The sequence below is a fragment of the Fukomys damarensis genome, unplaced genomic scaffold (genome assembly GCF_012274545.1).
Source record: "Fukomys damarensis isolate Sample0158 unplaced genomic scaffold, DMR_v1.0_HiC HiC_scaffold_1, whole genome shotgun sequence".
NCBI lineage: Eukaryota > Metazoa > Chordata > Mammalia > Rodentia > Bathyergidae > Fukomys > Fukomys damarensis.
Genome location: NW_022900913.1, coordinates 29,220,555 through 29,248,042, shown reverse-complemented (window position 1 = coordinate 29,248,042; position 27,488 = coordinate 29,220,555). Strand labels below are relative to the sequence as shown.

The 27,488-nt window shown below is 35.2% G+C and overlaps 1 protein-coding gene and 1 pseudogene across 1 annotated transcript in view; both read right to left on the bottom strand.

Annotated features, from left to right (window-relative positions):
* Positions 1–290: 290 nt before the first annotated feature.
* Positions 291–1,808, bottom strand: LOC104849171 (annotated as a pseudogene).
* A 5,491-nt stretch (positions 1,809–7,299) lies between these two features.
* The window catches only part of LOC104849161 (WD repeat-containing protein 70), a 110,789-nt gene continuing 90,600 nt past the window's right edge, over positions 7,300–27,488 (bottom strand). Inside the window, exons 7-9 of the mRNA XM_033759975.1 lie at positions 25,888–26,004; positions 23,746–23,908; positions 7,300–7,490 (exon numbers count right to left, since the gene is read on the bottom strand). Coding sequence (XP_033615866.1) covers positions 7,403–7,490; positions 23,746–23,908; positions 25,888–26,004 — 368 coding nt within the window. The 3' untranslated portion in view covers positions 7,300–7,402. The remainder of the gene's footprint in view (positions 7,491–23,745; positions 23,909–25,887; positions 26,005–27,488) is intronic.

The following is a 27,488-nucleotide window of genomic DNA, read 5'->3' as shown; positions in this document are numbered from 1 at the left end:
ACACTTTTTCTTAAAAAAAAGTATGACTAGCTTACATTTTACAGAAGCCTATGAGCAATTTTAAAAACATCTCTTTACTCCATCATGTTTCTCTGACAGTTGTTAAAGTAAGCAATAAGCATGTCAAAAGTTTGAACATTGGCAAGGTCTTCAGATCAACTAACCACTCATCAAAGAACTTGACAGCTTTTCTTTCTTGTTTTTAATACAATGATATATCTACTCTGATGGTACACCTGTCCAGCCAATTCCTCAGAAAACACTTTGCAAAATCAGTGGTGATTAGCAAATTAGTTAGCTTTGGCACAGAGCTGTGCTCAGTTGCCTGTGACAGCCTGCAAGCCAGTTTTGATACTGGCAACAGAGCATCAAGAATGACAAGTTTCACACTATAGTAAAGCCAAGCATCCTGCAGAATTGTGCCCGGTGATAGGTATGTGTGACAAGTGGCCTATTCCTTGATATATCTTAAGACATTTTCTGTTTCTGTTGGAATCTTCCTTTGATTACAAGTTGATTATAACCAACTTGTACCCAATTCTGCCAATAAAAATCCAAGATGTTTGGGCTGATGATGTAATAGTTTACAGATATCTGTAAAGTTGACAAAAGAAGTTTTCTTGGTTTCTACTCAGATGATCTGTGGAGGTTTCATGACAAATATTCTGCAACCCTGTCTGCCTTATTTTCCCTCAAGATGTCAAACAATTGATTCAGTAGCTCTTCATATGTGTAGTCTCTCTCTGAGCCTTCCCAAGCAGGGCCTGTCTGGTTACTGATTGAGATACCACCATCTTTTCTGCCGTCTTTGCCTTTTTCTAGTAGTTCATCCTCACCTTGACATTCTTTTCTTTTTAATCACCAAGTATAGTATCAAGGTCATCTTCTGGTTCAGCTGGCTCTTAGATATGACTTTCAATCCTAAGATCGTTTATACCTTCTTTAGTTTATCAATCTCAAATATCTGTTTTTCTTTTCTTTTGATTAAAAAAAATCAGGTCATGTAGATCATCCAAGCATCTTCATATTCTCTTCTTCACTGGCTTCCATCTTCGTCCTCACTTGGTTCTGGCTCTACTTCTTTTGTTTCTGAGGGCTGGGTCTCTTGTCCGGGCAACCCTTTCCTCATCTAACATAAAGAAGTTCTCCTATTTCTTCTTGCTCGTTTATCTTATCTTCTCGCTCACAAATCATCTCATCCCAGACATGGCTCAAGTGGACTCAAGTGGGCTCAGTGTAGATGGGAAGTGAGACGAGTGAGCCCCAGGCCCCAGTGTCAACATGGCTCCTGCTGATACCTCCTCTAAGCATTGCACTAGCCTCTTGCATCTGTGAAAGGAAACGACACCCTTCTCTTTACGCTTTTCTTTTTAAAGATTATGTCTTTCATGTACATTCACTGAGATACCAATAATGAATAACCACAAGAGGCAAAAACTGTGTTAGCATTTCATAGTTTGTGAAACTCTGTCTTGTATTTATTTGCTTTTGTCTCCAACCCTCACCTCTTACCTCATCTGAACCATGAAACATTCTTCTGGATATCGACTAGGTGGCCAATATTGTCCCTATTCTACAGATGAAAAAGAAACTGAGACTTATAATTTAAGTGACTTTCCTAAAATCAAAAAATTATTATATAGCAAAGAAAGAACATGAACCCTAATTCTGACTTTATATTCCGTGCTACTTCAAAGATACCAGCCATACCACATAACATTGATTAATGTTATAAATATAATTCCATCATATGTTTACCTTCTGCATGGCTGATGAACTTCAGAGATCTGAGGAGCGGCACTAGACATCTGGTCACAACAGCTCTGCCAGGCAGATATAGGAAGAAAGCCAGTTGTTGTCAGCCACCCATGCTTCAAAGTGACTCATAAACAGAAAAACTATCTTCCATTACACAACCATAGATGTCCTAAAATAAGAAAGGTAATGAAGACAACTTGATCATAAGCCCACAATCTCATGGATACTTTGGATTAGGAGACTACAATAGTGGATATCTCCCTGTCCTCAGGATAGGAGGATAAGGCCAAGTGTGAGAGCTGCAGCAGTTCAGAGAACCACTTCTAGGCAAGATGACCAAAGAGAAAACAGGGAAGGAGACATATTCAAAATGTAAGATCAATTAGCTGAATTGAAAGTTATATTAATACTGCTGTAGAACAAATTAATTCAAAATTTAGTGAATAAAAAAATCATAACTAAAGGCAGTAAGGCAAAGGGAAGAGAATTCTGAACTTTGATGTTGGACATTGACATTTGTATTGTGATTTTATTTATTTTTCCTAAATCCTTAGTGAATTATGATAGACAGCCTTGGGAAGCCCTGTCAGGATCCAAGTGTTCTTTGTATCTTGTTGTTAACTGTATTCATTTCCTAGACCGTTCTTAAATCACTACAAACTGGGTGGCTTAAAAGAACAGAAATTTATTCTCTCAGATTTTTAGAGCTAGACATCTAAAATCAAGATTTTGGCAGAGCCATGCCCTCTCTAGGGAAAAATCCTTTGTTGCCTCTTCCTAGTTTCTGGTGGTTGCTGGAAATTTTTGAAGTTCTTTGACTTGCAGCCATATCCCTATTTCTGCTTTCATCTTCACGGGGTCTTTTTTTTCCCCGTGTGTCTCTGTATCTCTGTCTTTGCATAGGTTTCTTATAAGGACACCATCGATTTTACTTAGGGCCCTCTGTAATCTAGTACTTTAATATCTGCAAATAAAGTCATTCTGAGGTTCTGGGTAGACATGGTCAACCCACTATTTCAGCAATACTGCCCATAAATGTCTTTGTTCTATCCAATTTGGCATCCATTGAGAGAGTAACTACTAAGATTACAATGATTCTAACTCTCAAATATGAATTGTTCTTTTTGATCCTCTATAATTCCATTGGTAACCAATGCTAAGAAAATAGTTCCACCACACTACAAAAAGGAACTTTAGGCACAGAGCTGTTCAAAACAGCATTGCTTATATAATAGCAAATTTGAAAATAATCTACATTTCCAACAATTGGGGAATGGTTAAGTATGGATAATACATGTACATAATGAACTACTAAGTAGATATTAAAACTACATGTGAGGGTTGTAGGAGTGTGAAAAAAGTACATGCATTTTTAGTAAGTGAAAAGTACTATATTGTTCATAAATACTAGAATAATGTTGAGGATAAACTGAAATCTTAAAACTGTACATAAAAGCAGCCCATTTGTCCATCCATTGGTAACTGGATAAAGAAGATGTGGTTTTTCTATAAAATGGAATATTACTCAGCCATAAAGAATGAGAAAATAGATTAATTCATAGGAATATGGATACATATTGAAGATATACTCCTAAGTGAAATAAATAAGGCACATGTGTAAATACCGAATAGTCTCTCTGGTTTGAATAATCTGCAAAAATACAGAAGATCCTAATAAGATTACTGACATTTAGAAATGGGAAGAAAGGAGCTAAAGGTATAGGGAAGGTGGGATGGGTAGGGGAAGGGTAATAAGGGAAAAGAAAAAAATGTGAGATAATGAAAAGATGGAAATAAAGTGTAGATGGGGAGGGGAGGAGGGGGTGAAGGGAGGGCAGGGACAAGGGGAAAAAATGAGAACCAAGACATGTCATGTAGAGGTACAAATTCCCAACAATGAATGTAACTGTACTGTATCCCTAAAATGTACCAATAAACTCAAAGCTGAAAAAAAACTTTCAAACATAATTTATCAAATATTACCACTGTTTGTATTTGAATGGCTGAATTATTTTTTAAAATATTTTAAAGTTCCAGTTATATATGTATCACAAAAAACAACTTAGTAGCTTCAAACAACAATGATCATTTGTTTTGCTCATAGGGGTTGGCTCATCTCTCAAGTGACTCAAGTGGACTGAAGGATCTGTTTTCTAAGGTAACTCAATGACATGCTGGTTCTGCTAGTTGAAGGAAGCTTAGCTGAAGTTGTTGGTCAGGGAGCCTTACTTCCTTCTCATGTAGCTGCTTGGGCTTCCCTGCAGCATGGCAGCTGTATTTCCAGATCAAATATCTCAAAGAAAAGGTAGTCCAAGTCTCTTAAGGGGGAGGCTTAGTAAATAGCACACCATCATTTCTGTAATGTTCAACTGATCAAACCACTATGGAGCTGGGAAGAATGTCAAGTAACTCATGGCCATCTTTAACCTATCATTTATGTCAACTTTTTTTCATAGTTAATGAGCATTACTACAAATAGGGGCATGTGAAGTACTTTGTAAGATGATTTTGTGAAAAAGATTTTATTTAAAAACTTGAAAACCCCATGTATAAATTCTGATGTCAGAAAACTATTTAGAATAGCAATTGTTTCTACGCTGCTTCAAAGAATCTTCTTCAACTACATTCCCCTACACACACACACACACACACACGCACAATTTGCAGGCACTTCTCCATGACCTGGTCTAAATATGGACTAAAAATTTAAGTCCATCATTGGGCTTTTGGATTGTCCCATTCCAGACAAGATATTTTTAAAAATGTGTGTATCAGGCCAGGGATTTAGCTCACTGGTTCCGCCACCTGCCTTGCAAGCCCCAAGGGCCTGAGTTCGATTCCTGGTACTACCCCCCCAAAAAAGGTATGTATATTAACAACTCTCTATTTCCTGTCCTCCTCACACACAAGAAAACTAATAAATGAATGAGGCACATCACCTCTACAGCAACACTGACTCAGGCTAACTCACTGATTACTAAATGATGGAGGGCTCACAGTTGCTGGAGACAGCCATATGGGCCCTTTTCTCAAACTGATTTGTCTCATATTTGTTCTAATATCACATAAATAAGTATTCATACTTAGATGCCACTTTCATGTGATCATGAAGCTGAACTCTTTAAGGGGACAGAAGACAAGTAATCTTTCAGAGAATGCCTACTAAGAATACCTACTAAGGTATGAAGCAATATGATTGACTGCCCAAGATTAAATGGGATCAGGGCACTAGAGCTTAGAATGTTTTACATAGTGTTTAATACACTATATTTAGTTTGGTATTGTGTGAGTATATGAAAATGTGAAGTATGTCCCAGTTTTCAAGTTTAAATAGCCCAAATTTAGACAGTCTATTTGGTAAAGAGCTGCCAGCTATTCCCAATATCCCAGATTCAATGAAGGTTACAGATCCTCTCTACAGAAAAATGTACGAGTGTAAGCAAATCATGCTGTGTATGTATTATGCTTTGAGGCTGCACTAAGTTAAAAGCCTCCATGATAAAGATATCTCAAAACTTTGTTAACCAAAGCTTCTATTACTTTCATGGTACCCAGTCCAACAACACTAAGTTCAAAATTGAAATCCTTGTGCATCTTGTCAATATTCTGTAGAAAAAAATTCTTTATGAAACTCTAGAGTGAGATAGATCATCTCAAACATGAAAAGGTCTACTTACATTGTGGCTAACAGTGAAAAAATTATCTTTGTGTTAAATTTGCCTTTCTTTGCCTTTACATCAGAGTAGACTACGCCAAGACCAGTATGATTGAGTTTTTATTCCTCTCTGCCCTAATCCTTAACTGCAACTTTTAGCTGTCCAAGACTAATACTTCCATATGGTGCAATGTTTATGTGAAGACAGGAGAAAGTGAGAGGCTTTCGGTAAATTTTATCCACAAAGAAATGAATTTATACATTCTAAGCAGCTGGCACAAAATATTGGTCTGTAATTGATTCTCAAAGAAGTACATTTCAACAGGAATAGGAAACTTGGACACTTTGTTAGTTACTGATGTTTAGAGACTTTGGGTGTCTTTGTACAATCCTCAGCTGTGACCTTAGGCAGGTTGCTGAATGCCTTTTGCCTCATCTGTAAAATGGGTTTAGCAATTTTACCTACTCATCAAGTTTCTGTGAGGGTTAAATCAGCCAATACAAATAAAGAGCTTAGTACACATCATATAGCAGGCACTCAGCAGATGGTTCTTCCTATTACCTATAGGCTAAGTCACAAGGAAAGAGAAATGAGATGAAGATGGGGGCAAGAGGGAAAAATGACAGAGAACAGTGTGCATGGACAGAAAACGCCCAGTCACTTCTGAATCTGGGAATAAGAGAGTTGTGTGAGCGGCTGTTAAAGACTTGAGGAGTAAGTAGAGGGATGGCAGTAGGTCCAACTTGTAGAACCAGGGGCTTTCTAACCTACCTTTTGGATCATTATTCACTTTTATAATTACTTACCTAACCAAAACAAAGAGAATAGGAAGGCAGAAGGGCAAATCCTGAGATCAATGAACATGCAAATATGACATTAATCTGTGTGAAACCAGTCCACAGAGTTTCATCTTTTCTTTCTTTTTTTTTTTTTTTAATTCTGGTGCTGGAGATTGAAGCTGGGTCTCTGTACTAAGCTACATTCTCAGCCCATTTGTTTATTCATTATTTTGGGGCAGAGTCTCACTAAGTTGCTAAGTTGCCTAGGCTGGGCTCAAACTTGAGATCCTCCTGTCTTGGCTTCCAGAGTACTAGGATTATAGGTCTGAGCCACCAGGCCCAGTGTTGACTCTTTATTACTTTGGACAAACTGCCAACTTTTCCTGTCACAAAGGATCTTTTAGAATGATTTCAATGTCTTCTATAACATGTTTACAAAACATTTCTATACTTTCCTAATACTGATAAAAATCAGTGATATTATTAGCATTAATTTAAAATATTAAATATTTAGTGTGTATTTACTGTGTGCCAGGCGCTATACTAAACGCATTACAAGGAGTACCTTATTCAATCCTTCTGAGGCTGTAAGAGAAAAGTTTAATAACTCTCCCAAGGTGACCCAGACAGCAAAGGGCAGAACCAGGACTAGAAGCCACACTGGTCTTAATTCAAAGCCTGCTCTACTAATGCCTAACCACTACATTCTGCTGTTAAAGATAATCAGATACATGTTCCTCTTTTGTAGTATGGTAATGCTTTTGTGTGAACTCAGCCTCATTATTCAAAGTTATGTAAACTGTAGTGACATTATACAGAAATATTAAGCTTTTGATCTCTATTTCCATGTTGTAGTCCTAGAATTGCTTCAGACAGATGGACATCTCGATGCACATTTTTCCCTCTAAGTTTATGAGAATCTGAACAAGACCAGTAATTGCTGAATAAAGCCTCCAAATACCTAAAGTACTTGGTAACAGGCTGAGAATCTGTTTCTTGTTTGCTTATGATACATAGTTGTAGGTAAGAAAATGTAAGCACAGTTATAGTGAAGAATACCTATCAATCTTTTAGATGGCTCAATGATGGAAAAAACAAAATCTGTATAAATGTATTTTTTAATTTTACAAGCATTAAGGGAACAAACAAACAAACAAACACTGTTCCATGTCCCTCCCCCTCATGCAAACAGCTCTCAAATGAGATTCTTCAAATTTTACGTTTTTTCCATTCTGGTTCATTCTTTGCTTCATCATCATCAGATTCAACTTGGGCAAACATGGTTTTCGGCTGAGTCCTAAAAGAAAAGTTAAAAAAGTGGATGAAAATTTTAGTCAGCAAGTGTTGATTACATTAGGCTGTGCTTCTTTTCTCAAGGGGAAATAAATTTGGAGAACTAATTATATCTCAACTATTATATATAAATCATTAAACTCCCGACAAAGAAAAAGAATAACAGACATTTAATTATGTTCAAAGATTCTTTTGAAGATTTTTCCCTCTGTGACGGATTGTGTAACACAGTCCTTCCCTTAAATAAAATGTAAATGCATCAAATTCAGTGGAACCTCATACATCATAACTACCCTTCATCTCCACTTAGGCAAACCGGGTTCATTTGGAAGACCAAGTTCAAACTAGATGGTAGTTTTTATTTCTAACTCTCTGAGTTCTTCCTATACTTAAGTAGTCCAAATTACATGGGACTATGGTACATATAGTAAGAGAATGGAATTATTAGTTTTCTTATCTAGAGAGTTTTAAATAATAGCTAACATGTATACTAACACATTCCAGTAAAACAAATCAAATAAACATTCCCTTCCCCTCCTTGCCTAGACCAAAACATGAAAATGCCAAGCATTTTTAGGATAAATCACTGAATGTGGCTGTAACACTGTCATACAGTATCATTACTGCAATACTGCCATAGTATATCAAACAATTTTCTTATGAGAAACTTCTGTGCTTTATAAACATACCTGGTTCAATGACACTTCTTTATACACCATTCATACAGAAAATAATTCCAAGAAAATGTCAAATGGTTATAATGTATGTTCCCTTTTGTCATACCGCTTGCAATTTTTTCTAAAAACAACTCTACTATAAGATGAAGAAACATTCCAGCATAATATCTGAAGAATATATGCCATATCTTGGCAATCATCTTCATATAGAGTTCAATTCACTGTGTCACGATAATTCCAGAATATTAAAGAAAATAACAATAACAATAATTCCTTTTATCTGGCAATGAAAGCAGGGTTAAAACTTTATATTACTTCTGTTTCTTTATCATCCTGGGGAAAAATAACCATCCACAACTCATGCTGATATTGGAATCATGTTCCAGAATTCCTTGTGCATTAGACTGTTCACAATTCCTGTCTATCCAGTCACCTCACACATCTACCTAGAGACCAAGCTGTCCCCATACACAAACCAGTTGGTTAAACTTCTTGTTGTCACTTTGAGACACTGTCATGACATCAGGTCATAGCTCTAACATTTCAGCAAGCAGCTGCGGCCTTTCATAGGCCCTGAGTTGCTGAATTACTAGAAAGCAGGACCATTGGCTTTTAAATGTGCTGCAACAAAGCAAATGGGGCTTGTTACATATTCTATGTTCTGGCAAAGATGTAGACCACTTAGTTATGGAGAAACTTGTTCAGGAGCAAATTTTTCTGGCTTTAAAAAAAATCTGTTGAGTTAGATATTTAATTTCTAAGGGAACAAAAAGAGCATGATCTTCCAAGAATATCTGGCAATGTTTCATAAGACACCAGCTCACCAGTGTTGGTTATAATGAGACTTAAATACTAAGAAGCTGCAACGCTGCTTTTTGGATACTAAAAAAAAAAAAGAAAAAAAAAGAAAAAGAAAAAAAGAAATTGAATGGCAGACCACAGGAAGAAAACCTACAGTTTAAAAAGGCTTATTTTATCTAAAGGGTTACTATTTAAAATTCCACCTACTTCCAAAAGTATTTGTAATAGGTTGGTGGCTAACATGAAAGGGCACAGAATCAATGGAACTATACTTAATAACCGAAAAGGAGTAATGGTTGCAGAGCAGCCTGAGAAAATGTTTTGGTGTGATGGGAATGTTCTATAATCTTGAATGAAGCGGTAATTGCATAGATATATTTATCTGTCAAAATTGGAATTGGATGCATTTTATGCTATATTGTATATAAATTGTGGCTCAACAGAGTTGATTTGTAAAGAAGACCTAAATAAAAAACAAATGAATAGAAGCTCGAGAACCAAGGAATTGGTGGCTATATAAACACAAAGCTACTAAATTTCCTAACAGCCAAAATAAAAGAAAAAGGACAATACTAGTTTTTCAAATAAGATTATCTTTTTTTCTTTCCTGGCTTGGCAATCAGAGAACTCACTGAGTAAATGTTTTACACAAATGAGGCTTAGACTATCAGTCTAATCAATAGAATACAACAATTTCCTTTGACTTTACCAAGAATTTAAATTTAGGGGAAATTAAATTGACTGGAAAGTGGACACCTAAAAATAACGAGCCTTCCTGTTAAACTCCAGAAAATTTATTTTAATTCAATTTTTGAACTAATCGCTATTGACATGCTATACGTATGAAATGTCAAACACTGACATCTCAATTTCAAGTTGCCATGGTCTCTTTCCCCAAATTGTCACAATCAAGGCATAAATATATGTTTAATTTTTTTTCTCAATGTTTGTTTCCTTCTTTCCTGCATCCTTTCTCCCTCACTCCATTTTCTCTTTCCATTGGCCAGAAAGGGAACAACTGAGCTTAGTAATTACGTTCCTATCAATCCCTGGTGTCAGCAGAATTGTAAATCCATATGCAATGAATGAAGCTGGATCCTTACCTTATACCATATACAAAAAACTACCTTAAACTGAGACAAAGCCCTAAGCATAAAAGTAAAACTACAAAACCTTTAGAAGAAAACGGAAAAAAAAATTGATATTAGCTTTGAAAATAATTTCCTGGATATGACACTAAAACACAAACAAAAGAAAAAGTATATAAACTGGGTTAGATCAAAATTTAAAACTTCTGCACATCAAAGGAAAACAGAATGGGAGAAATATGTGCTAATTATATACCTGATAAGTTTGTACTATTCAGAATACATAAAGAACTTCTACAACAATAACAAAAAGAAAAACACAACTCCATTACAAATGTACAAAGGACTTGAAGAGACATTGCTCCAAAGATAGTAAAAGTGAGAACCAACACATAAAATCGTGCCATAACCAATAGGTTATCATGCCATCACCATTAGAATGGCTACTATTAAAAGTATGGCCAGAACATGGACAGAAATTAGTACCACTGATCACTGCTAATGGGAATATAAAATAGCACAGATGCAACAAAGATTCCTCAAAAAATTAAAAATAGAATCACTATGATTCAGCAGTTCTACTTCTGGATATTAAAAGCATAATCTTGAAGGGATATCTGCAAACTCATGCTTATGGCAGCATTATTCACAATAGCCAAAGGGTAGAAGCAATCTAAATGTTTATTGAGGGGCCAGGGATTTAGCTCAGTGGTTCTGCCACCTGCCTTGCAAGCACAAGGATCTGAGTTCCATCCCCAGTATGTAAATAAATAAATAAATAAATACGTGTTTATTGAGGCATGAATGGATAAGTAAAATGTGGCACATACATAAATGGAAATCAATCATCCTGAAAAGGGATGAAATTCTAATACACTGCAACATGACAAAACTAAAGGACATTTTGCTAAGTGAAATAAACCATCCACAGAAAGACAATTACCGTATAATTCCATTTACATAAGGTACCTAGAGTAGCCAGACTCACAGAAATAGAAAGTAGAATGGTGGGTGCCAGCAACTGTGTGTGTATGGATTAGGGGTTGTTGTTTAATGGATATTATAGTTTTAGTTATAGGAGGAAGAGTTTTGGATATCAGCTATAAAACAATGTGAAAAGATTTAACACTTCTAAACTACATCCTCAAAACAGTTAAGATAGTAAACTTTGTTATGTCTACTTTACCGAAATTAAGCATTTAAAAAAAAAAAAAGTAGGGAAAAGGAAAGAAAGAAATGGAATTAATAGGAGAAAATGAAAAATAATGGAAACAAAGGCTTTGTAGATAGGTATGGAGGGAGGGAGGGGTTGAAGGGAGGGCAGGGGAGTGGGGAAAAAATAAGAACCAAGATTGATTATATAAAGGTACAAATTCCAACAATGAATGGCATTATATTGTATATATTAAATGTACCAACAAAATTAATTTCAAAAAAAACAAACTAGGCTCTTGAATTTGTAAGTAAGAAAACATGAAGCCTCTTCCTAGAACACAAAGATACCTTGAAGAAAATAGGTCCCTGAACTGGGGCTGTACCTATTGCAGTGTTTCTCAAACCACCTGTAACCACGCCAGTCTTTGTTTTCTTATCTCCTATCCCTTGTATCCCAAGTATATTTCGAGAAAAATACAATCAAAAGACTACAAATAATAATTTTTATTAGATTCAATAGGCGCATTGAGCTGCTGTAAGGCTTTCTAAGTAAGCACTTTCCTCAATTCCTATATCACTCTCATCTGCAAAGGCTGGTGGTCCACAGTGGTCATACCTACAGAGAGCTCCATCCACTCCCTAATTTAGAAAAGCAAAGAGAAAGGTGGGCTATGAAACAAGGATATGATACAATGATTTGTCTTCTTAACATATAGACATGATAGGCTTCCTCTACTATGGAAAAATATTTCTTTAACTATAAAAGTTGGCCCCATAGGAAGCTAGTAAAGACTTGAGATGACTTGAATATATATTTTTTAAAAATAATGACTTGGTTTGAGATTGCACTCTTAGGCCTGCCCTTTAAGGAGTGACCTTTAATTTCTGAGTTAGGCATGAGAAGATGGTAGAAAGTGTGGCCCACTGAAAAAATTTTCTCTCATTCTAATTCATCCTCCCCACAAAACCAACATTCTTAAAGCATAGCTGAAAATTTTTCATAAGAGATATATGTTATGAGCTGAATAAAGGCTAGGTTCTTTAAGAAAGATTACTCAATTTCAACCCACTGTACATCTCTATACAGCCTAACCAATGTCAGTGTTTTGTAGGGGCACAGTGAGAGTCACAGCTTTAAACCTTGCAGCTATTCTTTTCAGCAACTTTTATCTTTGGATTTAATTCTAGCAGTTACTTGTTTGAAAAATTCTAAAAAATCCTCATAAGAGAAACATTTAAAAATTCAATTCAGGAGTATCTGGAATATTTTCATTGGATTTCTTTAATCACTACTTTACCAAGACAATGAAGAAATAGAGATGATTAGGCAATCTCCAGCAAAGTTAAGAATAGAACTGGGAGATTTCTTTTCTGGGAAGTGGCCTAATTTGCCCTTGGCATAGAAAACTAAGTCAACAATGTCAAGCAAAAGTAAAATGATACATATAGAAAGATAAAATATTAAAGGATTTCAAAACATTTAAAGGCTGGCCTAGTGAATCTTGTTTTTAAGACCAATGAGTAGTAATAACAATGACCATCAATAAACACTCTCTATTAACTTCACCACTGGCCACAAACATGAATATTCCCTTCTGGGTTGCTTGAAGAAATGGTATTTGCACACTGATCTTTACGTAGACTTTATTGGGTGCTTCTAAAGAAAGAGTAGAACAAACCAAACTAAATGGACAATAAAGATATAGCAGCCACTCAGAAAATATATACATCCATACATAAAGTAAAAAAATATGCTCTATCATTTCAGGAAAGCAATCCCATTAACCATCATTGATTAACTGTCTTCTATTAATCAAGTCCTCCAGAATTCTATGCCTTATTTCTCAAGGACAAGAATTTATCAGCTTGGGTTTATAGCTTCTCAGCAGATTTATCTCTCTTGCCCCAAACAAAACTGACTTGAAGAAAATGGAGATAAAGGAACATTTCATTTAGCCAAATGTATAATTACTGTGGATGCCCAACACATTAATGGGGATATGGTATATCTCACTGGTGAACCAGGAGAGTATCTACTTTATTGAAATCAGCTTTATCCAGTCTATTTCTTTTACTGGTTTAGGTACATGCTTACCCACTTTATAAGTATTAATTTAAAACTTAAACTTATAGAGAGGTGATGTGAAACTTGTGTTTTCCACTTTGATTAACTCATTTGGGGACCAGTAAACATCTTCACTTGACTATATATGTCAGCTTGTTTACTGGAGTTACAAAGGAAACTAGGTTAGATTTCAATATAGTTATTACTGCTGATCATTTAAAAAATGAATCAGGGAAAGACAGGTTTCTTGGGTTTTTTGTTTGTTTGATTTAGCTCTAGTAAACTGCATTTTCTCACAGTAAATGTGATTTCATGAAACAAAAACAGAAGAAAGAAACTGAAACAAATGTCTTTCTCAAATCTATAAATACTGATTAGCTGATATTTTGTGCTGATTTGTTTTCCCCCTCATATTGTTTTAAAATACTGATCCCCAAGGTTATTTCCAGCCAACTGTGTGCTACTGAAAAATGACAGAAACTGAGTTCCACCTTTAATGTTTCTATCCAGAGAAATTTTGTTGTCAAGCAGCCAGTGATGGGTAAAGATTCTCCATTCAATCTTCTAAAAGGGAATTTTGGAGGTGTGTCATTTATGTGAGAGAAAAGTGTTAGCAAAACCATTTTTTCCCTTCCAAGATCTAAGTTTTGCCTTCTACGCTCCTTCTCCAGCACTTAGGCTAAAGTGAGGCCATCATTCTTTTTAAACATGAATCCTTTTTTAATTTGATTCACTCAAGAAGCATAAACTGAGCCCAGGGTAACAGAACAAGTATGAGGGGAAATCATCATTATTATTTAATCATCAGCATTCAAGTATAAACCACAAGCTTTTTTGGCTCAGCGCCCATTGTTTATTATGAAGGAAAACCTTAAAGCCAAAATCAATTACAGCCATGACTTGACAATCTGACACACTTGTTAACCCTGTTAGAGTGAATATGGCCCAGATGAACTCTGACCCAATAATCACAATTGCAGAATTATTAGGAATGAATAAAAGGCTTGACTAAAGGATTCCATTTGAAATGGTTCCTTCTTTTTGATGAAGAACTAATCAAAAATTGTTTTAAATATTAGGAACACATAAGAAGATAAGAAGCAGTAAGATGTTTCTAGATAAAGAATTTTCTATTTTGTTTGGTATATGAGTACTTGTTTTTGAAAATAAACACATACCAGTCTTATTAATAGAGCACATTAAACTCACAATCTTATATGTGAGAGCTCAAAGGCTGTAAGGGTAGAGAAAGGGATATATGTGAAACCTGTGGAAATTGTAGGAACAGGGAAAAAAAAAGGAAAAGAACAGAAAGAACCCTATCAAACACCATTAACTATCTTATTATCAAATGGGTAAACAAGCTCAAATGATAAAAACCTTTGAAAAACAGGCTTTGAGACAGGCAGATAATATCAAAGTCCTAGTGTCCATTTATAAAATCCATAACTGTGTGCCACGACTTCAATTTAAAACATACATGAAGCTGGACACTGCTGCAGTTGTACGCTCTTACTTCACAGAAAAGGAAACAGCCCTAGCAATGGTAACAGACTCCCCAGGTAGTGACAGAACTGAACTAAACCCAGGACTTGGGATTCTGAGTCTTGTGTTCCCTTTGCTATGCCATGCTGTTCACATAATAATCTTTTCAGCTCTACTATTATTCAACTTTTCTAACAGTTCCTACTAGTTGCACTGTGATGAAAACAGTTCACTGTACTAATTAAAAAATCAGAGACTTGACTTCAAAGCCAGACAGCCTGCATTCAAACTTCAAACCTGCTACCTACAGGTCATTTGTCAAGTTATAAGCCTCATTTTCTTCCAATAATGCCACTTAACCTTATGGGGCTGCTAAAAGGATTACATTAAAATACATACCTCAAATAACAAATCTGACATAGTAGAAATACAAAATGCATCTTTCTTATTATATAGTTTGCTTTAAATATTAAACGTTTTTCATTTCATGTCATAGATGGTTTGTGCTAAAGTCTAGAAGTCTACAACCTTAGCCTCCCTCCTCCATTACACACATAGGCACCGAGATGAGGAAGTTCACGGAAATATTCAGAGAAACACTGGGTTCTATACAGGAATACGGTGGACAGTAACAGTTACCTAAATATAATAAAAGGTAATTTTCCCTCTGTGGGCTTATTTCTCTTCTTGATGCTCAAAGAGACCTCTTTAAATATTGCCAACTAATTCAACATGACTTTAAATAGATGCTTCAGAGGTGAGAATGATATTTTAATACATCATACATCATATTTTAATACAATCATACACATCCACATATCCTCTATCAGGCAAGACATGCACACTGAAAATTAAATTGACTGAACCAGCAATAATGGCAGCTTATCTGGCAAGAAAAGTAGCCGTGGCTGACAGAGCTGTCAGCCTGGCAGCCTGCTGGCCAGGATCCAGGCTCCCACACACATCTATCCCTGTCTGATGTGTAAGCTAATAGCATTCTGGATCTACATCCTGCCCACTTCCCAGCCAGCTCTTCTCCCCTCCCTCTAGCAGCATCTTTTAACAAGAAACTGTAACTGAATCTGCCCATGTGTGGCTGAACAAGAATCCTCTGTGATCCTGCTGTGTTTGAAAACTTTCATAGCTATTACATTGCTAGCATCTGGAATGAAACTTAAATATTCAACTTATAAATGTAAAGTGTTCCAAGGCTCTTCATTATCTCACCAGAGAATACAGGTGATACATGTTATACGTAGGTGGGTGGATTTGTGGAATGTCTAATTGTGCTTTTCTGAGTTAAAGCAAGATACAGTAAATAAATCTTCATTTCATCACTGACAGAAGTCAATTGCAGTGAAGAAAAACAACCAGACACACGTTCTCAATTACAATGACCTTTATGAAAAGATCCTTTTAAATATTAGCTTCCCTTCAAACACTTTGCCACTTGGCAGTAAATAGTATACCCTAGCAGGTGAACACAGGAGAAATAGCACTGTGATCCTGGCTAAGAAATTACATGCCACAGACAGTGCCATGAACTTAGTATGCAAAAAATGTAAAGTGATGAAACTGGGTGGAAGAAAGATGGAAACAAAATGCAGCAGCAGAAAGGTGTGTGCTAAAAGCCTGCACAGTCCTCTGGAAAGATCATTAAATTAGGAATCAGGAGAAAAGTTAGTTCTAGTTTCAGCCACTGTCAACTTGAGATCTCTAAGCTGCAGACTCCTTACAAGTAAGGTGTGGAAATGGCAATATCCATCCTGCCCACCTTACAGAGCTACTATTATGCTAGCACATTACTCAGTTATAAACATAAATCACCTATAGTAAAGAAAATATTTTTAGGCAATAGTCATCAATGAACAAAAACACATTTGGATTCAATTAACTCAGATAAATTTGATTTGTAGACAAATGACTGCACAAGAAAATACTGATTGTTGAGTAGCCTTGGAAGAGTTAGAAAACCCAAAGAGATTATCTGCCGTGAGATAGTTAAGAGAGAGAAAAACTAAAGAATTACTATTCACCCTTCACTTCACAGAAGTACCAGTCTTTAACAGTTTTACAGGTGAATTAAATAGAATCTTAAAAAAAAAAACCAAAAAACGGTACATTTAATGATACTGAAACAGCTTTAAGGCATACATAGAAAATAAAATACAAAGTTTTTAGGAAGCCAGCCTAACACTGGACATAGAATAAATCACAACCATGTGAGGGTCATATCAAAGATGCTAGAATGGTTCAGAATTAGGAATTTTAGTAATGTAATTCATCATATTCATAGATCAAAGTAAAAAAACAATCTGATCATAGAGATAAAGGAATTCAATAAAATTTGGGATCTGTCTCAGATGCACACATCTCTGGCCTTTGTAGAGTTTTCTCTGCATGGAATGCTCTTTCCCTGAGTATCTTCATGTTTCACTCCTCATTTCATTCAGGTCATAGGTCACTTTCATACAGGTTCTGCGTTGACCATCACATCTAAAACTGCAGTTTTCTCTTCCTGCCTTCTTACCCCTGTATGTTTTCTTCTTATACTTTCTATCATCTCACATTATAGATTTATATATTGTTGGCCTCTATTAGAATATAAACTCCAAAATAATAGCTATTATACCTACAATCTAGTACAGTATTTGGCACATAATAGGTGTTCAGTAAATCTTTGTTGAATGAATAAAATAAAAAGAGGAGGACTCTTCCTTAGCCTCTTGCATGTATATATTCAAAAGTTAACATGTTTTATGGGAAAACACTATTAGATTGAAATATGAATCTCTGACTTCATCTGTAAAAAGAGAAACTTCTTATGATTTAATCTAAGAGAATCACTCTTGTTAAAGTTCAAAATGAGAAAAGGATGTACACTATCACTGTTATAATGTACTGTAATTCTAGCAGTAGTCAATCTAATTTTGGAAAAATAGTAGGCATAAAAACTGGCAAGAAGGAAGTAAACTTATCATTACTTGCATATGATGCGATTTTATACTTGTAAACTCCAGAAAATTGAATACAAATTATTTTTAAAATGCAAAAACACAGTAAACAGTTGGATGCAAAACTAATGTATATATTCATAATACATACATACATATATATACATACACACACACACACACACACACATATATACACATACATAGCACCTCATGCTATTTCCAATACAAAGGAGTTACAAATTCAGATGAAACAAAGATACTATTTACAACAGCACAAAAAGATAAAAGAAGAAGAAATAAACTGAAAAGAAAATGTGAAAGATCTACATAAAGAAAATTTAAAACACTCCCAAAGGATAAAGTGATGTGACTAAATATAAAGATATGCCCTGTTCTTGAAAGAATCACTATTATAATATTATATGTACATAAGTTAACACATACATGTCACTCAACTCCACTAAAAATAGAACCAATCATTTTTAATGGAGAAGTTATTACATAATTTACAGTAATTCATGGAGACCTGTAAGAATAGAAAAATTCTGATAAGAGCAAGCAGCCCTACAACAATAAAAATTGGTGCTGATGATTTCCAATTAACAAAACGGAGCCTGGAAACTGAAGGAAAAAAAATATGAAAGTACATTGTGTATGACAAAGATTTCATTTTTAATTCAATGAGGAAAATTACATTATTTGGCAATGTTACAGAAATTAACTAACCAGCTAGAAAAATATTATATCTGACTACAATTAAAATAATTTTTTTTCACACAGGAAAAATATAAATGAAGCAAAATAAAAACGACTAGGAGACATCTCTCTAAATAGTAAAATAAAGGAACTGGAGATTAACTGAGAAGGAAGCTTTCAAAATTCCACTGTCTACCCTTTGATTAACACAAAGGTTTAATCTCCTTAATTTAAGAAAATATTAAGCCAAGTATGGTGGCACAAGTTTGTAAATACAGCTACTCAGGAGGCTGAGGTAGAAACCAGAACAGTCCAGTGAGTTCCTGTCTCAAAATTAAATAAAAAGGGCTGGAGAATATAGCAAAAAAAAAAAAGCTTTAAAAAATTAGTAAAATGATCAATTAGCCAACAGATAAATAAGCAAAGATATAAAAAGACTTTATAGGGCAAAAGACAAACATAGAGTTTATAAGAAAAAGAGATTTTTTAACATATGAAAAAATACTAAAAAATTAAAAAATATAAGTTAAAAACTGCAGTGAAGTACAAATTTTTGCCTATCAGATTGGCATGGATAAAATTAACATATTCTCTTAGGAAGGATAAGGAAAAAGAGGCAATGAGACAATGAGTAAGTTGTTAGAAGGAGTGTTTGGTGGAAAATTTGGTAGTATGCAAACAAATTTAAAATGCAAATATACTGTGACAGCAATTCTATTTCTAGAATGTTTACACATGTGGACAAATATGTACGTGCAGATATTAATTTCAGTATTGTTTACGAGAGCTGAAGACTGAAGCAATATAACTGTCTGTCCAGAATATATTGCTTTAGAAAAGTATAATAAATTCATACAATGAAATATATAAAGAAGTCTAAAGAATAAGCTAGATACATGGATGGATCAAGCCCAATTTTTTGCTGAGTAAAAAACCAAGCCAAAAGCCAACTTGCAAAACTTAGTCTATACCCATATTTTTAAACAGTGAATGTAGTTATACACATATCTGTGCATTTATACACAGGCTCTCTCTCTGAGAGGATGTAGAAGAATCCGTAGCTATTGATATCTCTAAGTAGTAGAATGAAGGAACTGGGGGTTAAATGGAAGGGGAGCTTTCAAATTTCCATTGTATACCCTTTGATATGGCTGGGCTTTTTGTTTCTTCTGTATGAATACATTACTTAAAACTCAGATATGAAAATAACATTCTAAATTGATCCTTTATTGAAATAATGTGTTATCAGATGTTAGAACAATAACCTGGAAATTCTAAGGCCTAGTTCCTATTCTGGGTTGCAGCAATAGCTTTCTAAATAGCAGATTCTAAAATGTATCTTCTTAGTATGTCATTTTTTCAATGGTAAATTAGGTCTTTGACACCTTCTTACCTACTATATATTGCTAATATTGACTAATTATTATTTCAATATTTTTGGAGACATCTAATGATTTTTGTGTGTAAACATATGCACATATTTGGAGCAGTTAGCCATCAAAATGATATTTACCATGTTTACCACATTTTAAGCTCTATATTTGCTTTTTCTTCTTCACTCAGCTGACATATTTCTAAATAGGATTTTTGAAATATAAAATATTACTTATAGAAGACAACTACTCCATTAAAAACAGAAGTGCTGACACAGACATAATCTATAAGTTTATCTGACTGCCAATGATGTGTTGATATATATTAGCTTATATACACAAATTCTATACAAATGAAGAATAAATCCACACCATTTAGTTGGCCAGCCTTACTATGACCCTCTTAGCTGTTGTAATATTATCCAACTCATTGTTCAGAGTTGTTCCATCTGTATTTTTTGGTTATTGATACACAATGTGAACAACCAACCATTGACATTACATAGTAAAGTCTGTTCTGCTATGACATACATAGCAGAGGACACAGTGCTCTCTGCAGATCCCTTCAAATACCTTTAGCATTATTGTGCAGTGTGCATTCACTCACAGCAGTGCCATCTATGTTTGAAGTTCTCAAGAACTTAGTGATTGGGAATGTCTTCCTCAACCCCATATCTGGCCATTAGCAAAGACCAACAGATAAGAAAGTACAGATACTCTAGCTGCCATCCACCTGACCATGATCTTCAGTATTATACTTCAGGATTGAGCCAAAGTGACCTTCCATGGGACTTGCTTGCTTCATTACATTTCTCCAACCTATTGTTTTTCTCCTAATATGTCCTAGTAAATCATCTTTACATGAATCATTGCCTTAGGGCTGTTTCTAAGAAACCCAAGCTAAAATAATGTGCTTCTCTTTTATATAAAGTAGCTCCTAATGGCCAGCAGATAGGGAACTGACATAAATATGATAAACTGAGTTGACTCAGAGGGGATTTTTTCCAAGCTCATTAATGCTTTACAAAATGACCAGGGTTCTAGTTTCTGATACTTAAAATTTTCAAAGAGAAAACTTCAGCAATACATAAAAACATCAAAAAAATTAAATAAACCTCAAACAATACCGAAATATATGTACACAAGTTTATTCACTATAGCATTGTTAGTGACTGCAAAATACTGGAAACACACTCATACAAATACACAGCAAAAGAAAGCAAATGGTTAAATAAAGTAAGCTATATCCATATAATGGAGAATAAGAACTATAAAGAGATGTAGAGTCATTTCTAGGGTATACTGCTAACTGAAGGAAAAAAAATCAAAGCCCAAAAGACTATTTATATAAAGCCATACACTTTAAATATATACATTTATAAAAATACAATACATCTCATAAAGATGGGGAATAAATAGAAATTAAAGTCTAAGCTGATAAACTCAAATTTCAAAAATGTCATAACAAAATTATAGTTGATATATTTATAAACATTTCTCCCCAAATTAATTTAAAATTAAATTTCATACTGAAATGTTAATGAAGAAATAAATATTCAGACAATGAATTACTTTGGTGGATAATCACAAACTAGCAATAGTTTTCTGATAAAGTTGGATTTGGGTAGTATTATATTTTAAATAATGGCTTTTTAATTTGTATATATGTTCATATGTTGTATTAATACTTCACCATAGTTCTTCAAACAGCATTTAGATCAAAACAAAATAAAAGAGTATTTGTACTACCTTACCCTTTATCTTAGAAAGAAAGGCTACAAGAGAGTGCTTACATATCTACTTATTTGTGCAGAAGAAATAAAGGGAAGATAAACAAAGAAGAAATATAAATACTAACAAGTGAATCTAAGTGCATTTCAAATTAATAACAAAAACACAATGGCTGGGGTAAAGAAAAAAGATCTAATCTAAACAACTTTGAAAAATCTTGTAGTATCTTGACTGGATGCTACAAGCCTAAAGAGAAAATGCTACAATACAGGTGGGAAAATGTTTTTTACAAAGGTATGGGTTAGTAAATCCGAAACTATTTTATATGAACACCAGAAGTGAACAAATAGGAATGAACTGGGTTTCCCACTATCTGAAAAGAGCACTTAAAAAACTACTAACGGGAAAAGTTAAATGAACCCTGTGGCATAGGACTGAAATCAGAGGTACCAGTTTAAAGCCATAGTTTTAAAAATAAAAATACAGACCAATACATATAGAAATAGAGCTGTGTGTATGTGTAGAGGCTGGTATGTATACATACATTTCCTGGGTTTGCCAGCAGAGAGGAGCTCAAAACAATGACACTCAAGTAGCAATGAGCACATCTCACACCCATCTCTTGGTTTCTAAACACCATTCTCCAACAAAAGGAACCAGAGTTCTTTAGAGAAGTGGTCAATTCCAGGATGTGGGCAATATAAATAAAGATCAGCCTGGAATATAGTGTGGTATTAGAAAATAGGGAAATGCTAGGGGTGAGGGACACTGTTGAAAGAAGACAAAAGCCATTCTGAAGAAGCTTCTATTGGCCCAAGCTGGAACAATCTGAGCACCAACTAAATAATGATAGTATTGGGTTTTTAACCCACAGAATAAAGAAAAATTTTAGAATTCTTACTAAATTTTTTTTTAACCTAAAATATAAATGTGGGAGAAGGGACAACTCTTCCTTTAGGTAGAATTCCACTGAACAAATAAATATAGCAGAGAAAAAGTACAGCAAAAAATCACCATTAAGCAAATGTTATAGGCAGTCTGTTACAGGCAAATACACCCATGGATAAAATGAGACAGCAAAAGATTGAGGAAAAAAAAAAACAACACGATTTGCAAGTCTAAAAGTATCATCCCAAAAAAACTTATCAGGAAAAAGACATTTTAATATCATGAAGCCCTTGACATGACATACTGAGAAGGATTCAACATGATTCCTGTTTTATTTTTGCCAGATATGCTTAGTTTCATTCCAACCACGAGAAAAATACTAGAAAAACCAAACTGAGAGAAATAACTAACCAATACTCATTAAAAGGAGTCAAGGTCATGAAAGACTAAGTAACTATTATGACTGAATAAAAACTGGGGGACTTAACAATTAAATGCAACATGGTTTCTGGGACAAAAAAAAAAGAATGTGGGTGGAAAACTGGTGAAGATCAAGTAAGGTGTGTAGCTCAGTTAGTAGGACCAATGTTGACCTCACGTTCTTCATAATCATCTGCACTACAGTTATGTAAGGTTAACATAAGGAAAAGCTGGATGAAGAATACAAATGAACTCTGTACTTTTTTAAATAAAATTTAAAAACTTATTTAAAACTATAATTCATTCTAATAAAAAGTTAAAATTTTTAAAAACTGAAAATTCCTTTAGCATTAATGTAGCTGTTTTAATAGCTTAAGAATCATTTACGCATTCACCCATGATAAGCTAGCTAAGGGGATCTAAGAGGCTGGATCTACTAGGCAGTGCTATTCACATACAGTTCTCTCTAAAAAAACAGTCCTTAATAATAGAGCTACAAGCTGCTTTCCTTTGTTTGCTTTTAATCCCTGTCAACTAAGATAATGAAGTGATTTTTTTTTTTTATGTCATAGGTAGAATGGGCTTCACATAATGGTTTACATTAGACTATCACTCTGATCCGCAACCCCAGCATAATTTTAAAATTCATCATTTTAGAGTCATAAGACATAAACAAATACCTGGGCTTCTAGACTATGAATTTTTGGCCTTTTTTCATGCTTAATAATGAAGTCAAAAAATGGGGAGTTAGAACTCCAAAATACCATTGTTATGTTCTTCATTCATTAAACATAACAATTTTTCTACTTTATTTCAGTTTTTATTTATTTTTCAGAATTGGGACCTTGTGCATGCTGAGCACATGCTCTACCACTGAGCTATACCCCCAGCCCCCAGTCTATTTTAAAAAGTTATTCTCTTACTTGGAATATGCTGGAGAAACCCAATATGGGTTATCTTCTGCTGCTTTGGCATGACGCAAAATGGCTTCCCGGGGATTACTGTCATCTGTCTTATCCAAAGCAATGTTCTTCACAATGTAGGATGATAGAGTGCCCCCATGGGTTCCAACTCTGCCACCACGACCTGTTGCAAAAACATTTAAATACATAAGTCATAATGAGCATGACATTATGGTTATAGTTGTGTACACTGTACTTATCTGAGCACAAATCTCAAGACTACCTTGAGTATCATCCTTTCAGTTTTCCTGATATTCAGAATCAAAGAAGTCACCAGACTTCAACTTCCCCATAACATTTTAAAGTAGAAAGTCTTCCTTTTTACATTTCATCACTGTTTACTCAATTACAGAATCACACCAATAATTACAAATAGCTTGCCTTTAAAAAATTCCTCCAGCATGAATAATTAAAATTGAAAATAAATAGAAATAACTAATATTTATTAGATGTTATTTTAGCTTTTTTGTTGTTAAGTTTGTTTGTTTGTTTGTTTGTTTGTTTGTTTTGGTACTGGGGATCGAACTCGGGCCCTTGCACTTACCAGGCAGGTGGTGGAACCACTGAGTCAAACTCCTGGCTCACTATTTTAGTTTTAAACAAACATAGCTTAGGGCATGCCATGTTCCAAATAGTTTCTAGAGACTTTACTGTGTATTATGAGAGAAAATGAAACAGCTGAACACACTGATTCACATTCTTTCACTGGAATGTAATTGCTATAGCAGATGGGAAGCTCCTTAAGGGCAGGGATTTCTTTCCTGCTAGACTGTAACAGCTACTATGGTGCTTAGTACTCAAAAAATGTCTGACTTTTTAGAAAGATAAAATAAATACATGAAGCCAAAAAACCTGAAAGATCAATTTCATAAATCATGGTAAGAGGAAATGAAGTCAGAAAATAACTTCCAGAGAATGTGTGTGTCCGGTAACTATTTGAAAGTAATGAATCCATTTTAGGAAACCTCAGAAGGGTTTTTCGATGAGCAGAATGGGTTATGTCCAAAGAAAAACAGAGAGGGAGAGAGAGCGAGAGAGGGAGAGAGGGAGAAAGGTGGGGGAGAGAATTTCAGTGGATGTTTGGGTATAAGAGGAAACCAACAATTGTATCAGAAAATCAGAGTAGGAGAGAAGCAAAGTATAAAGCTACAAAGGCAGGTTATAGTCAAACTATAGAGAACCTTGAATCCACAGAAAATAAGTGCACAGCAGGAAGCTTACAGAAGTTTGAGAGCAGTAGCAGCATGAAAGCTAACGTAATTGAGGATAAAAGCTTTGTATGATGAATGGAAGTGAGGAGGTAACCTAAGGTATGGAGCCTAATTAAAAGGTCTGCACTAATCCAGGCAAGAATATTATTTAGGATTTGATTAGGTAAGTGGGAGAAAAAATTTAAAAAATGACTGAGAGAAACACGTAAATGTTTTCATGCTGAAATGCCAAATAGATGCAGGTTCAGAGCTCAAGCTCAGATGAATGAACAGGTCAAAAACTGCAGCCTTGGGAGCCAGGACAACTAGAAACTAAACCCATGATAGCAGAAAATCCAATTCCAGTGCAGGTGTGTTCCGTACATACTATAAAGTAATGCTTTCTTGGATGCCTGGTGACACCTACTTTCTTAAAACTTTATTCATCTTCTACTAATACAGGAAGGTCCTTTTTTTTTTTCATCAGCACAGAACTAAATCATGCCTACTTTCTGCCCTATGTGAAACTGAATCCAGCCCAGATCCTGGTCAAAGGGTCTAAAGTTATATATAGTGTCAATATTGATGGCAGTAGTTTTAACACTGGATTCCAAGAAGCCCCAGAGTTCCACTGAGGTCATCTCTAGGCCTCAGGTTAGAGACTGAGCAGAAAGGGCCCCAGACTCCTCCCTACTTCAGCACATCATCTCCATCTTCATCAGTTTTATATATTGTGATTCTATATAAGATCTTTAAAGAAAATATCCTGTTGATAAAAAGAAAACATGTGAAAACCATTATCTAGAAAAATTTCTCTAAAGACAAAGAAGCACCTAGGCCCACAAGATCATCCTATCTGCACCAATCACCCCTACCCCACCCTTCTGCAAGTTGCTAGCTGGATCACAGTCACCTGGGCCTGCTACAGGAGGTTCAGGTTTGTGGGACTTGAGGGGATCCAGTCTGTCCTTCTCCAGCTGTTTCCTCGTACTCCGTTGGCGGGGCTCACGGAACATAGGCAAGGCATGAGCTGCAAGAAGTCATATTTGAAACATTTCATTATAATAACAATCCTTCATCCAAAAACATAGCAAAAGCATGACTAACTGAAAGATGAAATGGAAGTCATAATGACAGTCTTCGTCTAATAATAAAAGACAGTCTTTACTGTAACCAATTAGCCAATTTTGTTTGATACCAGACTCATTGTTCACCTCTCCTGGCAACTAATGGCACTCAGGAAACACCGTCAAACACTGTCACGGAAACACTGGTGAGGCAGTTAAAACTTAATTTCTGTGGTTTTGAAAAGAAATACTTAATGGGACTGGCTGGTATTTTTTTCTTACAGGACCCAAATGTGAATAATGCCAACATCTTACCTGTCAGCCCCAAAGTTTCCTCAGATGCCTCATAAACACTGGAATCACTTCACACGTTTCTGAAATGTGACCACCTCTCAGGAGTTGACAACACTGAGTAACCGGAAGGGAGGAGCACTTATCCCATGAAACTGGGATAAAGGTTGCTTTGAATTCAGGGATGTCTGAATTTTCTGGCAGGGGGACTACATGGGACTATAACCTTCCTTTCATATGGTACACAAAATAGAGGGTAAAGTCAGTCATATTGCTGTTCAATTGCTGTTGGGGTTTACTTTAAAGTTAGAATTAAATTTCAAAATATTAAGTATAAGAGCTTAAAAGGGAAACAGTATAACATTTTGGGGAAGAGGGAGAAAATTGTTAGAAAAAGTATTAAATAAGTACCTTTTTTCTTGACCAGAAAAGAACCAGAATAATTTGTTTCCTTACATGAAGGTTAAAATCTCCTTTTAAAAGGAAACTTTTTCCAGGGTACCAGGAAAAGAACAGCAGAGATTTAAAGGGAATTTAGAACATGAATGAAATGTCTCTTAACACCTCAGAAACTCCCAGTATCCACTCCTACCCTGTATCCCCACTGTTGACAGGGGCCAGACCACATCACTCATAGTAAAACATGCCTGCTTTGAGTAGGGGACAAGAGAAACACAACCACCCATAGCCACCCATCACTCAGTCAGGCAACATGACCGACAGTATTTTTAGGAAGGGGAAAAATAGCTTTTCACTTCAAACGACTAGAGGAATTTAAGTAGGCCGCGTGTAATTACATGAGCTAGACTGGTTATGACACTAACTTTAACACTTCTACTCTTGCAAAAAGTGTCATTGGATCTCTTGACTGATGAATCTAAGTTCCAAGGGACTTGGTCCTATACGAGACCCATCACCAGAGAAAAACCCAGCAGTACAGCACCCCCTGGCCTTTAGACTGAGACATTAATAAAGTCCACAGGGCCATGCACTAACAATTGCTGTCTCCTCTAAGATTCCTTTCCTAGCTGTATCCTCTTACAGGGCTGAGGTTATAGCTCTGGGAACAAAGATCTATCAGATTAATGAGGTTGTATGACTGGCCGAGAGAAGTTACTCTGCCTTCCCTGGTAAGATTTCCTCTCATACCTCATAT